The 14,299-nt window shown below is 36.5% G+C and overlaps 1 protein-coding gene across 1 annotated transcript in view; it reads left to right on the forward strand.

Moving 5' to 3' along the window:
- The window catches only part of PELI2 (pellino E3 ubiquitin protein ligase family member 2), a 55,731-nt gene extending 41,836 nt beyond the window's left edge, over positions 1-13,895 (forward strand). The window contains 5 exon segments of the mRNA XM_032236190.1: positions 2,747-2,944; positions 4,466-4,605; positions 4,607-4,652; positions 6,161-6,311; positions 6,314-13,895. Of these exon segments, the coding sequence (XP_032092081.1) occupies positions 2,747-2,944; positions 4,466-4,605; positions 4,607-4,652; positions 6,161-6,311; positions 6,314-6,729 (951 nt within the window). The 3' untranslated portion in view covers positions 6,730-13,895.
- The last annotated feature ends 404 nt before the right edge of the window (positions 13,896-14,299 follow it).

The raw sequence follows: 14,299 nt of genomic DNA on the forward strand, positions 1-14,299 counted from the left end.
CTCAAAAGCAATCCAGAAAGAAGTGATGCCTCAATCAAGGCTGGTCGGACAAGCTTCCTCACCTATACAATCAATAATCTCCCTCCTCTGTGCACTGATAATGTTACCTATCTTGGTAATGAAATGTCTGTAAGAAGAAAAGCAAGCTCAGAGAATGCCAAGAACCTCAGCCCTGAGCTAGATATTTTCACTATGGCAACTATCTGATACAGCCTGGTATTAAGCCTTCTTTGGTAGCCTGGACAACCAGGAATTGCTTCGGAGGCAAGGGAACAGATTGGATTGCCCCATTCCCTCTTTGCCAGTGCACTTTATTTCCATGCTAGGACAGGCAGCCTCTTCCTCCATAACTGGAATGGAAATGTAATGGACTGCTGGAGAGGGACAGATTGTTCCACTTTTTCACCAATTTGCTTGACAGAAGGCCATTAAAAAGATACCATGAATTTCTACGTGGGCTACAGATAGGAGGGGATTGTCCCTCCTTCCTGTCTGTTACCAACCTAGTTGTTTTTTGGAGCATATTTCCAACACTGGTCTCATAGTTGACAAGGTTAGTCAGATGGATATTCAAATGGGAAAAAAAACACTGTTTGGCAACATGTTTCTCATTTTTCACCTATTAGAATGAAAGTTATCAGATAAAGTAGTGTCATGTCTGAATGGCAAAAAATGCATGAAATTGGAAGTGTAGTGTTTTTTTCAGGTAACTCACCAGGCAAATAATGTTTTTTTTTTAAAAAAATACAATTGAATTTTTTTCCAGCAATAGTTTTACGTTTTGATATGTTTTCCTGTAACTTAATGAACTACTTTATCCAGAGAGTTGCCTAGATGAATTTTTAAAAATGGATCTAGAAAGTAATACTTAATAAAGTAATTTATCAGACCAAACTGTATTACAGAACAGTTGTTTGGGGGCGGGGAGGGGAGAATATAGAGCATTGTTTATTTTAATTTGAGTCTTCTACTAAAGAAAAGTGGGGGGAATCAAATACATAAAAGTTCTAGACAATAATTGCACCTGTGGCAGTATTCTATTAATATTATTTGAAAAAACATACTTCAGGCACAGATTTTAAAAAGTGTATGTAGGCTTCAGATATTTCATACTTTTGTAGCAAGTCCATGCTATCAAAACCGAATATACTGTGATAGCATATTCTTAAATAAAACATAATGGGACAAACATTTTTGAGGACTTGCACATAGGCAAAACAAATGTCCTCAACTTATGACCACAGTTGGAACCAGAATCTCACATGATTGTTTTGCTCAATGATCATAACCCTGGCACTTTTAGTTGTTAAGCAGAGTCCCGGGAAAGTCATGCAGGATGCCTCAGGGGGTTGGGGAAGACCTTGGAAGGTCTGGTGCAGGCGCTGCATTGGAGTGTCTCTGCTCAGGAGTAGGAAATCTTTCCTGTTAAAATCCAAGTATTATTTTCAGCCCCTGAGGAGAGATACTCACATGGGCATGCACTGGTCCTCATCTACCTGAGGCACTCTTCACTCCTTACCTTATCATGCTGCGTCTCCGCTCAGAGGCTGAAAATCATGCCTGGATTTTGGCTGCCTCTCGTTTCTGGGAGCTGGCTGAAAAAGCTCCCTGCTGAAGGATTTGAGCTCTGTGATTGCTTGGATGTTGGAACAGGCCAAAATCTAAGTAGGCACAGAGCTCAAATCTTTCAGCAGGGAGTTTTTTCTCTGGGGGTTGGCTAAAAGAGCTTTCTGCTGAAATCCAAGCAGGCATAGAGTTGAACTCTTTTGACAGGGAGTTCTTTCAGCCACCCTCCAGAGACAAGAAGGAATCCTCTCAGCAAAGGGCAGCAGCGTGAACATTCCCAGCTAGCTTCCCCATTGACCCCACTGACTTGATAAAGAGGTTGCCAAGCACCCAGATTGTGATCATGTGACTGGTGTGTGCGTGTATGCAAAGTTTTGCGTCCTTTCCAAGGCTGTCATTAATTCAAACTGTCATTAAATGACTGGTCATAAGTTAAGGACTACCTGTATGCAATTATCTTCTATTTGCAATATTTATTGTGAACATAAGGCATTCCTAAGTGGATCTAACAGTACATCAAGTGCAGTGTTATTTAATTGAATGTAATACAGGTAGTCCTCTACTTACGACACAGTTGAGCCCAAAATTTCTGTTACAAAGTGAGATAGTTAAGTGAATTTTGCCCCATTTTACAAGCTTTCTTGCTACAGCTGTTAAGTGAATGACTGCAGCTATTAAATTAGTAACATGGCTATTAAGTGAACTTTGCTTGTCAGACGGTTGCAAAAGGTGGTCACATGGCCCCAGGACACCCCAACCATCATGAATATGAACCAGTTGCCAAGCATCTCAATTTGGATCATACGACCGTGAACATGCACTGGTCATAAGTGTGAAAAACAGCCATAAGTCCCTTTTTGGGTGCCTTTGTAACTTTGAACAGTCATTAAATGAACTGTTGAAAGTCAAGGATTAACTGTAATTTTCAAGCTCTGATCCCAACTGTGATTAAATATAAGAGACCTGCATCCTGAAGCAGCATTCCCCATGCTGGCTGGGGAATTCTGGGGGATGAAGTCCGCACATCTTAATGTTGCCAAGGTTGAGAAACACTGATGTAAGCCATGCCCATTTCTAGTTTGCGGGGAGCGGGGCTTGTGTGAAGTACAGTTAAACTGTTCAGTTGTTTTGTTCACAGGGCTTCACTTAAGGATTTTCTATATACTATTAATTCTTTCAGGTTGGCAGATCAACAGAGAGCCCCATAGATTTTGTTGTAACAGATACGATTTCCGGAAGCCAAAACAGCGATGAAACTCAGATCACCCAAAGTACTATTTCCAGGTTTGCATGCCGCATTGTCTGTGACCGGAATGCACCGTATACAGCCAGAATATTTGCTGCAGGATTTGACTCTTCCAAAAACATATTCCTTGGGGTGAGCATACCAGGTTTTTACATAAGTGAGGACATGACTTCTATATCATATGATGAAGGGCTGCTTCAGATAATAGCTTCTCTCAGAGCGATGGCTTTTTTTTTGCAAATCCATCCATTTAATAAAATAGGAACAAAGAGTTCTGAAAATAGTCATACTTTATATGTGTATTTATATACCATGTTATCATCCCACTACAATCACACACTAACTCTTGGTGACTCACAAGATAAAACCAGCAATAACAATGAAAACTAAAACCAATGGTGGAAATAGAGAAATCTGCCCTTCAAAAGGCATCTGGCATCAGCCCCCAAACACCTCCAGAAAACTGTGTTTTAAGAAGCTCCCAGAGCTTGGGCTTAAAAGCACATCCAGAGAATTGGGCAGGTGATGAAAGCAGTGCAACTGGACCTTGAAATCCCAAAAATGTTGCTTTCCCAGCATGATCAAAATGGTTGTGCTGATTTCAGAGAGATGTGGACATGAAAATAACACAGCACCAAGCCATAGAAAGCTTTATAGATTAAAAGTTGCACTTGAAAGCTGATAGGAAGCCATCGCAGGCTTCCAAAATAGATACAATGTCTGTCCAATAGCAAGCAGCTATGAGCACCAGGGTCACTGCATTTGCATCAGTTGAACCTTCTGGGTAGTCTTTAAACGCAACCCATGCAGAGTGTTCTAGAATCCTTAATCGACTTATCCAATATTGTGGACTTAAACTAGTAGCAATTCTCCAGAACTTCAGATAGAAATAGATAGTTTGCTAGGTTGGCTGGTTGTTTGTTTGCTTTCTCTGGTTTTGGCTATGTTTATGCTGCTCCCATCACTGCCAACTGCCACCCATGAGCACCTTAAATATGTTTAGTTTTATATAGAGTTAAAAACCAAAAAAACCAGTCAATAATATAATAAGATCATAATAAGATCATTTATCAAAGGTATTGGTACAAAGGAGGAGCATTTTTATTTTGTAAAAAAAAATGAAGCAAGAAATGGGAGCTAAGTTTGACTCACTAATACAAACAGTGCTTGCTTTCAAAGTTTTGCTTTGAAAGAATTTGTCCATTTCTCTGAAAACACTATTTGGTTCTCTTTTTTAATTGCTATAATCTCAAAATAGACTTCATCTTCTCCTCTTCCTACTAATCCCAGATAATTTGTTCCAACTGCATATTATTTGTTGACTAATGTGATTTCTGCATCTCTCATAATAAATGTTAAAGCAGTTTACAGATGAAGCCAAAAAAAGGCTGCTGTATATGATCTATTGGAAGGCCCGTAATTAAGACAACCATATTTTCTGAAATGAATAAAGGAAACTTGTTAGCAAAAATAGTACTAGTTATACAGCATTTTGTCCAAGTTAATCTGTTTTTGATTCCAAGCTATATTCTTATTCTTCTATTTATCCCTTGATATGTGATTGCTAATACTTGGCTGTATTAGGCACTTGGTAATTCAAGTATGGAAAGCCTGAAAAAATTAATTTTTTATTTCTTGTGGCATTTTGTCTAGGAAAAAGCAGCAAAATGGAAGAATCCAGATGGACACATGGATGGATTAACAACTAATGGCGTTCTAGTCATGCATCCTAAAGGAGGGTTCACTGAAGAATCGAAACCTGGTGTTTGGAGAGAAATTTCAGTCTGCGGTGATATATACTCTACGGGAAACAAGATCTGCTCAACAAAGAGGCAAGCTAGTAAGTTAATGATGAAAAACATGATTTAAAATTATTTCTAGCCTTTAAAGAACAATGAAGTGGTTTTTAGTTAAACAAACAGTAAAGTTTGTTCAAAAAAATCTTATCGAACAGGACAACATAAAAACTCTGCAGCAGTAAATAAGAATGCAAAAAACATAAATCCATCTGAAAACCCTTACAATAGAATCATTTTATTCCCGAATGAGAAGCCACACAGGGATTTGTGGGAAAAGAAATCCAGCTAGACACACTGTTTAGTAATATCTTGAGCTTGCCTAACCTACTGGATCTGGTGAAATGGGTGGGGGGACCCTAAGAGTTGAGAAATCCTACAAATTACATTACCTTGGGCCTTGTGGATGATAACTAGCACCCGAGTTGCACCCAGAGGCAGACTGAAAATCATTGCAGCTTACATAAAGATAGAATCGTTCTTGGATCAGGAGGTACTACATAAAGTTACTCATACAGTTGGACTGTTGCAGTGTGCTATATAGATGGGCTGCCCTTGAAGACTATGGGTAACCACATTTGGCCCAGATTGTAGAGTTGTGAAGGGATATGGGTATACCTTGAAACATTCTAGGTTCACTTCTGCTCCACAAGCTATACTGGCTGCTAATTGGCAAAAAGGTGGCATTCAAAGTGTTGCTCATCATCTGCAGCCAATCCTCATTTAACTGCTCATCATCTGCAGCCACTCCTCAAACTGACGGAGTTCCATTCCAACGACCAAGTTAAATCATATGGTCATCAGGTCATTGGAATGGAACTCTGTCACTTAAATGACGGAGATAAATCTATGGAGATTCTCAGTCATCCAGGTCATGGTTGAAAAAGCACCACCTTTAAAGACCCGGGGGAGGGCCTTCTCTGTAGCAGCTCCGGCCCTTTGGAATGAACTCCCCACGGAGATCCAGACCCTCACTCTCTCCAGGCCTTCGGAAAGCCGTCAAAACCTGGCTGTGCCGGCAGGCCTGAGGTTGATGAGTTCCCCTCCCCTCTCGACTGGTATGGCTGTGTGATTTTCGTGTATTTTAATTATGTGTACTGTTGTTTATGTTCCCTTTCCCTTTGAGTTGTTCGCGCCCTGAGTCCCTTGGAGAAGGGCGGCATACAAATAAACCAAAACTAAACTAAACTAAACTAAAACCTTTAGGACTAATTATTAGACTCGTGTAATGGGGCAGCTTATAAATCAAATGGACTGATATTGGGATGTGTGTTGGCAAGGAAATTCTAGTAGAATGAGCTCACAGTTCTTAAAATGCAGAAGTTAGGAAAAAAAACTGCTAAAATAATAAAAACACAATTGCCCATTGCTCTAGCTCTTGCATACAATATTTATTGTACAGATGTCATTGTCTGAGTGAGAAGGCTGGATGGCTTATCATAATATAAGACGTTAAAGAGGAGAATGAAAGTTTCATTACTTCCAGAAGTGTGGGGGAACATTGCGACAGGAGTCATTTTCAATTGTTCTTCTTTTCTGCCTGGCGTTTTAGGTGGAAAATGAAACCAACATCCTACAAGATGGTTCTCTCATTGATCTATGTGGGGCCACACTCTTGTGGAGAACAGCAGATGGCTTATTTCACACACCAACTCAGAAACACATAGAGGCTCTACGACAAGAAGAAATCAATGCTGCAAGGCCCAGTGTCCCGTGGACTGAAATACACTGGCTTTTCCTAGCATTAACCGTAAAGAAGTGGTAGAAGAAAAACAACCGTGGGCTTACCTCAGCTGTGGCCATGTCCATGGTTATCATAACTGGGGACACCGCAGTGATACAGAAGCCAATGAGCGTGAATGTCCCATGTGCAGAACTGTTGGTCCATATGTTCCTCTTTGGCTTGGGTGTGAGGCAGGCTTTTATGTTGATGCTGGTCCACCAACTTATGCTTTCACCCCTTGTGGGCATGTGTGCTCAGAAAAATCTGCCAAATACTGGTCTCAGATCCCATTGCCACATGGTACTCACGCATTCCATGCTGCCTGTCCTTTCTGTGCTACCCAGCTGACTGGAGATCAGAACTGCATCAAACTTATTTTTCAGGGTCCAATTGACTGATAATGCCATTTTACAGATGACCATTATACAGCTCACTTTGTTAACAATTTACTGTGAAGATAAAGAATTGCCACTAACTCTAGATTTTACCTTTTTTAAAATAAGATTGTTATTAATGAGGGCTTTGGGGTGGGATTAGCAGCTGGGTTGTGAAGTTATTTTGATATCTGGAACCAAACAGTTATCAGTGGCATTGCATGCGGAACAGCAGCATGCTCATGATGACATCTTTTTTTTGTTAAGCTGTAGTATATTTGTAAGATTTGTAAGATTAGAAGAAAAATACCAGTGTCTTAATGATTTTTTTAATATTGGATTTTTTAACAGAAATGTTTTCTTCTACACTTTGAATGACAAGCCTTTAAAACACATATTTTTCAATCTAAAAGAAGCATACAGAATGTAATTTGTCCTCTCTTTTTCATTTGCAATATAGTTAACTTGAATAATTCATCTCAAAGGGGATAAAACTAGGTGAATATTCACTTAATACATTGAACATAGAGTGAAATAAAAGGTTGGCTTTATCAATATAGCACAAAATAATATGAGATTCTGCAGTGTTGTCTAATATAGCTGTCCAAGAGACATAGTTACTTGAAAGTTGGGGATCTCTGGTTGTGGGTGACTTTCTGTGTTATTTTTCTTTTCTTCAAATAAAAGTTGCTATGTTAAACAATGCTCGTAAAACTAATAGGGGAAGTTTGAGGAACAGGTTATTTGCTCCAACCTAAGTTTAAGACAGTGTATGCAAAATGAGCATTTCTTTCTTTGCTTCTGATTCTTCTGAGCCAACTCTGTTACCTATCAGTAGCAAGGACTGTACTATCATTCTACCCTGCATTTTAGTAAATTTACACAGCATAGAATGGTCCTGTAAGGATTAGTATTAGGTCAATTATCAGAGTAGGACAAGAACCATATTTCTTTTTCCATAGTATCCATGGCTCTTATCATGCGCTAATAATCTTTCCATGCATGTTCTTCCTAGCTTGGATGGTCCTGCTTAGGTCTGATTCTTTTATGGTGCTCTTGCAGCACCATGGCTGAAGCAAAGTGGTTCTCCCACCCGTGTAGTGATGCTAAATTTTATCTCATTTAAATTCAGTGGCCGTAAATCACAATGTATAACAAGTCTTTTTCAATTTTGCATCTGGTGTCATTTGTACTTTTCATGCATATCTACCTATTTGTACCATCTTAACAGTTTTGTCTCTTTCTAATTCTGCCTTTTGGCTTTACTTGCATTAACTTGCCCTTGCATGTCTGAGACCGTGAGCAAAAGAAAATGTAGAAACTTATTAATCCAGTTTCTCAGTAATTTCACTTTCTACAGTAATGGGAAGTTTTGGACAATTTTTTGTAGAACACACACAAACTCCCCTTGAGCTTATAATCAGTTTGATGCCCTCTTCAGTCTTAACCAACTGCAGAAAATTCTGCATAATTCACATGTTTAAATTCTTGTTAATCATTTTGAAATAATAATTTAAAATAGGTGATTTTGTAGCACCTGCTTCTTTTATGTTTCCCATAATGTGCAAATCTTTTCTAATAATACTATTGACTTGTTAATGTTTGGTTTGCTATTTTTCTTTTCTTCCTTTTATTAATTTTGAAGTTGCATCTAAAAAAAACCCCTTTAAATGTTTAGGATCAATTCCTGTCTTAAGTAACTTGAAATTCTTGATTTAGTATGGCAGGAATGGTGGATAGGAAACAGGACAAATTACTGCTCATTTTAAGAATTATTTTACATGTAGTTTATTGTTGTTTTGGTATAGAAATTCCATTTTTTTGTTTTATACTCATGCTATCAAATTTATTCAATTTTTCATATTGCCATGAAAAAATTAGTCTCTACCAGAAAGAAATTAATTGCATATCTTGAAGTAAATCTTGCATTTTGAATTATCTGTTAAAATGCAGAACAGTCCATTGGTTTACTTTGTCCTTGGTTAAGTATAGAAGTTATATGATTTTAATATAACATACATATATACACAGACATACACTTTAATTGGCCTGTTCATAGTTAAAACATAATAATAGTCAATTAACCTTTTAAACACTTCACATGTCCATGCCCATTGACATATTTGTTTTTATTTGCTGATTTTATACACTTTTCCTGTATAAAAAGTTCAGTATTTTTAATTAGAAATAATTTGTCTGAAAGGATTTTACTTATTGCAGTATATTACATCAAGTACCACACTGTAGCTTGCCTAGCCCATGTGATAGATTGGGAGAGCCAGTTCTTTTCAAAACATTTCATCTTAGTGCCTTCTAAACAAGATAGCACCTTGCTCTGATTTCCTGATAAAACATGTAACTCAAATCTTGCTTAGCTGTTATCTTTTAATACAGATACTTTAGTCCTTTTAACGACTTCTTGTTAATTGGTGAAATGCTATAAAATCAGTTAAAAAACTATTCTCCTTGTTACTTTAAAATGTGAAAAAAGAAACATGGTTGCCATGTTTGACTGTTTCATATACAAGGTATATACAAGGAGATCCTATGCTCTACTATTTGCTTAAGCAATGAAAGTTGTTCCAGATATATATTTTGCTTTTTAATAGGTCATATGAGCCCACTTATTCTGCAGTTCTGAATCCTTTTGTAATCTGAGCAGCATGTATAGAAACAGTTCCATATTTCCTCATACTGGAAGGGGGTCTGAATCCCATTTTTCCTTATACATTACAGAATTCGATTTGCTTCTCTTTCTGTTCCAGAGGGCTATTGGCTATATGAAAAATTCCCTATACAATTTGCCAGTACGATTTATTAAAGAGCATTCTCAGTCTCTTCCTCTGTTAAGCTTTTGGAATTTTAAAACTATTTTGGATATTGTTCTCCTGAATTCTGTCAGCAATAATATTTTCTACAAGTTAAGATTTTTGAAGCAGTCTCTTTGTCAGTGTTGTCTGAATAGAATTTAAAACTCTTGTTATACAAACTTACTTCAAAGTGTGCTTTGTGTCTTATTTTAAATTTGGTTTATTGGCTCACATTATACAACTCTCATTCCTCATATAGGAAAACATTTTTTTTGCTTATAATAAGCCTGTAAGCTACATGTTCATGTTCTTCCTCTGAAATGTAATTCTTGTTTAGTAATCCTTTGATTCTTTCCAATCTAAACCATCCAATGATGGTTCTTCAGTGCCTCAAGCTTGCCAGACACAAATAGAAGATATTTATTTTGGATTCCAGGTTGAAGGGGTGAAAAGGAGCATTGAAAACTGTGTGCATTTGTAAGAACAAGCCAATTCCAGTGCAAAGCAAGCCACTGAATGGCTTTTTTGCATGTTTTAAATGACTGTCTCATTTCATGTTGAACTTTTCCCCAAAGAGCTATGAATTTGTTAGTGTACTGTTTCAATCAGTCATTTACAGTCTATATTTGACTTAAATGGACATATTTGTATCACGCTTCACCTAACTCTATGGGTTTATAGGGCTCACCAGATTAAATTGCACAACACTCTAAACTAAAATGTGATTGGTACTTTATAATTTGAAGTGTCATGCAAATTCAACCAGCATATATGCTCCTCAAAATTTTCTGTGCACCCTTTTGAATGTTTGCAGTGGTGCTTGCTATCATCAACCTTTTTTTCTGTAATTTCTTAATGTCAGATTGAGAATCTTGACTCATTCCTTGGTGATGAAGTAGTTTAGAAATGTTTTGGTACTTTTAAAAAAAGATAAGCACGAGTCTGATGTTTGTTCCAAAATATTTGGGGAAGTTGAAATGCTTTTGTTTTAATATTTGCATGATGTCGACACCCCACCCAATTGGACATAGATTCAAAGTATATACAGGAACTGGCCAAAATTTCTTGAGATATCTGAAATTCATCTATGCGATGGATTCCAATGGGTTTTCTCTAAAATAAAACTTACACATTTATATATTTTGAAATAAAATAGGAGCCTTTAACCTTAAAAAGATTATTTAATCTGATAGTTCTAGATGTGTTGAGGCTCTAACCTCAAGGATACTCAGTTCTTGAGGTTACAAAGATTTTTGGAAATGTAGTACTGCTACAACTGAAGGATGCCAGGTTGAGGAAAAACGCCCTATAAAATGAATTTGAAGCATGTGCAAACTTTCTCTTCCCTGCTTTTTCCAATAAATACCTTGATAAATATTTATTTAAAAGAGTGCAAGTCACGCTAACCTGTGTTGGGAGATCCACTAATGTCTGTATAAAATATTAATTGATCACCTTGTAAGTCTCTCTGGACAATTCCTCCTCTTATACTGTAGTCAGTGAGGAAATGTTTCTGTATTTGTGTTAGCTTTTCTACTCTAGAACCCAATAATTATTTATTTCATTGCTGATGTATTTTGTTCTTTATGAACAGCAGACTTTCTGAAGTCTTAGTTGTCCCTGCAATTAGAATTTCAGGAAAAAAGTATGCTAGATTTTTCTGAAACTTCATAAGGTTTTAAAAATTTCTATCAGTCAAAAAATTGCAAATGCAAAATACATTTGAACAGGTTGACCTGTGCAAATAAGTCAAAATACATGGTTGCCCTCCCTTTTGTTAAGTAAATAAGAACATTTTATTATATGCATATATAGTTATCATTACCATGGGTCATTAAACAATGCCAGTTTAGAAACTGCAAAACCTCAGATATTTTTAATGCCATTAAAACAATTCATTGTTCCATAACAGCAATAATTGTTTGTCAGCTGATGGATTTGCCTATGTGTTTTGCACTAAAAGCAATGTGGTTATCCATTTTTACTACACTAATTCATTACTGTCTAAATGACTTCAGATATTCCAACTGTATATCCATTTTCTTGTTTATGCTTATATCTTCTTATAGTTTCCAGGCAATGGCACAGGAACAATTAATAATTCTCTAAAGAGATTATGAATGTTAAGCCATTCAGTTCCCTGTAATGGACTGTTCCATGGAGATTGCTTCAAGCAAATTCAGATGTTTCCCTTCAGTACATGGGCTTTTACAGATCTGAATCTGATTGGAGAAATTGATAGCTTAGCATTCATCCCAAAAATTATATTTAAAAAGACTGAAGTTAATCTTATGGTCAAATATCTCTGAAACATTGAAATAGGATAGTAGCTTCCTTTCATTTAAAAAATCTTAAATAGTCCTAAATTGTTCTTAAGGTGATGTTTTTAATTAGTTGGAAAGCTGTTGTTCTTTAATAAAACAACCTAGATTGTTGAGATATCTTATACAAAGAAATATCTTTGCTTCATTGAGAGGCATCTTGTAGTTTTAGTGAGTACATCTAGTAAGTACAGAAGCAGGAGCTAGAGGACTTAAAAGGAGGCGGTGCATGGTATATAGGATATGTGAGACATCTGGTTATCAAAGTATTGTAATTGTTATTGGCATTATATTATTTTAATAGCAATCAGTATGGCTGGTTAGTGATCAGGATGAATTCCTGCCCAGAGTCATGGTGAAAATATGACTCATGAAAGATTGCATCAACAGCTGGGATAATTACCAAGAAGCTGTTAGAGGAAAAAAATATTTTCACTAGTTCCCTTCCATGTGAATATCAGTAGTCGATAATACTTATTTTAAATGCAGTCTTATTTACAGTAGTTTTGACATACATTTCTGGATGTCTTTTTCAAACTCCTGGTGTTAAAAATACTTTTGAGTAGGAGTGTCATGGATTGAATTGGGGCTTGTATTACAAAATGGTGACTTACTAATTAGTTTAAAAATATTTTAAGAACCTGGGCATGTAACAGATCACACCAAAATCAGGTCTGCATCAAACTTCAGATATGTGTGAAATAGAACATATGTTGTTTAAACATTTCATTGCTCTGAATTTTGGATGAAACAACACTCTAGAAGGAATCCATAAGATCCAGGAGTGATATGGGATGAGTAGGGTAAGGCCCCCCTTCTGGTTGCTCTGGGTGTCATACTCCAATTGCCTGCCTGCCTCCAATTTTCCTCCCTCTTCCGCAAACTAATGTGTGGAACAGCATTGTTTTGTTCTATATATAATCCAAAGATTACAAAACATGCATGGTTCACTTAGAATATTGGCTACTCAACACAGTTCCATGCATGGTACAGTTTGCACATTCCTACAGAAAATCCATTCTATGCAGGAAACCATTATAGTAACCTTAGAGTCTTAAATGATTCTAAGTCTTATATCTTTAAATAATTCGGAATAGGCAAAATGTATGTATATTATTGGTTTATTCCAAAAAACTGAAGACAAATTTGTGTTAGACATATTAGGTACCTGTATAAGTGATACTTTAGATTTGGAGACTCTTTTATACATTATTTTAATGTTGAATTTATCTGATTACAAGTTTCCTGATAACCGTCTTCACCTAGAAATAACTACTGAAAACCACCAGTCTGCACACTAGAGTGGGTATTGATTGATTTGGGTGTTAGCCAGGCTTTGGGGCATTCTGTCCTATGAAAACAGTGTTCCCTGGAATCTTTATAGGAATCTGGGCCTCTTTTAAATGGTATTTTCAGCTCACTATTATCTATTACTAGATAATGCTTTAATCAGTCCACATCTATAGTAGAGAGGGATAATGCAAGTTGTAGCTCAGCCACATTTTCCACCTCTGCTCTAAAATATATTCAAGATTGCCTAGTTTGAAATTGGGGTGATATCTGTAATGATGAGCAAGCAATCATTTGGCATCTTACTGGAAAAAAAAACACCTCTCAGAAATACATGCAGGGGAGTCTCAGCTTCATAGGAACAGCATATTGAAAATATTATCTTAGCTGTTGATCAGGCTTGGTAAACAAATATGCAAGAAACTCATCCTGGTAAAATAAGCTGTTCAAATAATTATCCAACTTAATTTTTTAATGTAACATGTTAGGTAATTCATTGCCTAATAAGACTAAATTGTAAGGAACATAGATAGAACTCATTAATCAAAACCATTCCTAGAGATTTTATTTTGGACAAATCCACTTGAAAGATGGAAATGGCAATATTGACTTTAGAGTGTTACCAGCTGTTAATGTTCTGAATTATATTTGTGAAATTGGCCTTTTGTACAACAGTGTGAATGAATATTAACATAATTTAACTATTGTATGTTTTGGAAGTACAAGCCATTTTACAGGGGGGGGGAAATAAAATAGTATTCCAGTATTATCTCTTGACTCCTTTTTTATTCTTCATATTTCAAAGCTGTTTACCAGAATCCAATGTTTAGTTTGTGAATTAAAGTCAGCATTGCTCTTTAAGGCTATCAAATAAATGGTTATTATAACACTTGGTGCATGGAGATTTGAATCTTAGCAGTTTTGTTGGTCCTTTCGCCATTAAGAATTCTGGAAAGGAATATTTAATGGTGGAAGTTCTCATGTATGAGATTTCAAGATAAAAACAGCACAGCAGTGAAATTTACCATAAAAGCTGTTAGATGTATGTTAAAACCAAGCAGCAGAAATTTTTACATCTTACTACAACTGAGCCTTCTCACCTGAGAATTTTCTCCAATTGCCATAACAAGATTAAACAGGCCATTCAGAATGTTTATTGCGTATAGTTTTGCA

The sequence above is a fragment of the Thamnophis elegans genome, chromosome 1 (assembly GCF_009769535.1).
Source record: "Thamnophis elegans isolate rThaEle1 chromosome 1, rThaEle1.pri, whole genome shotgun sequence".
Classification (NCBI taxonomy): domain Eukaryota; kingdom Metazoa; phylum Chordata; class Lepidosauria; order Squamata; family Colubridae; genus Thamnophis; species Thamnophis elegans.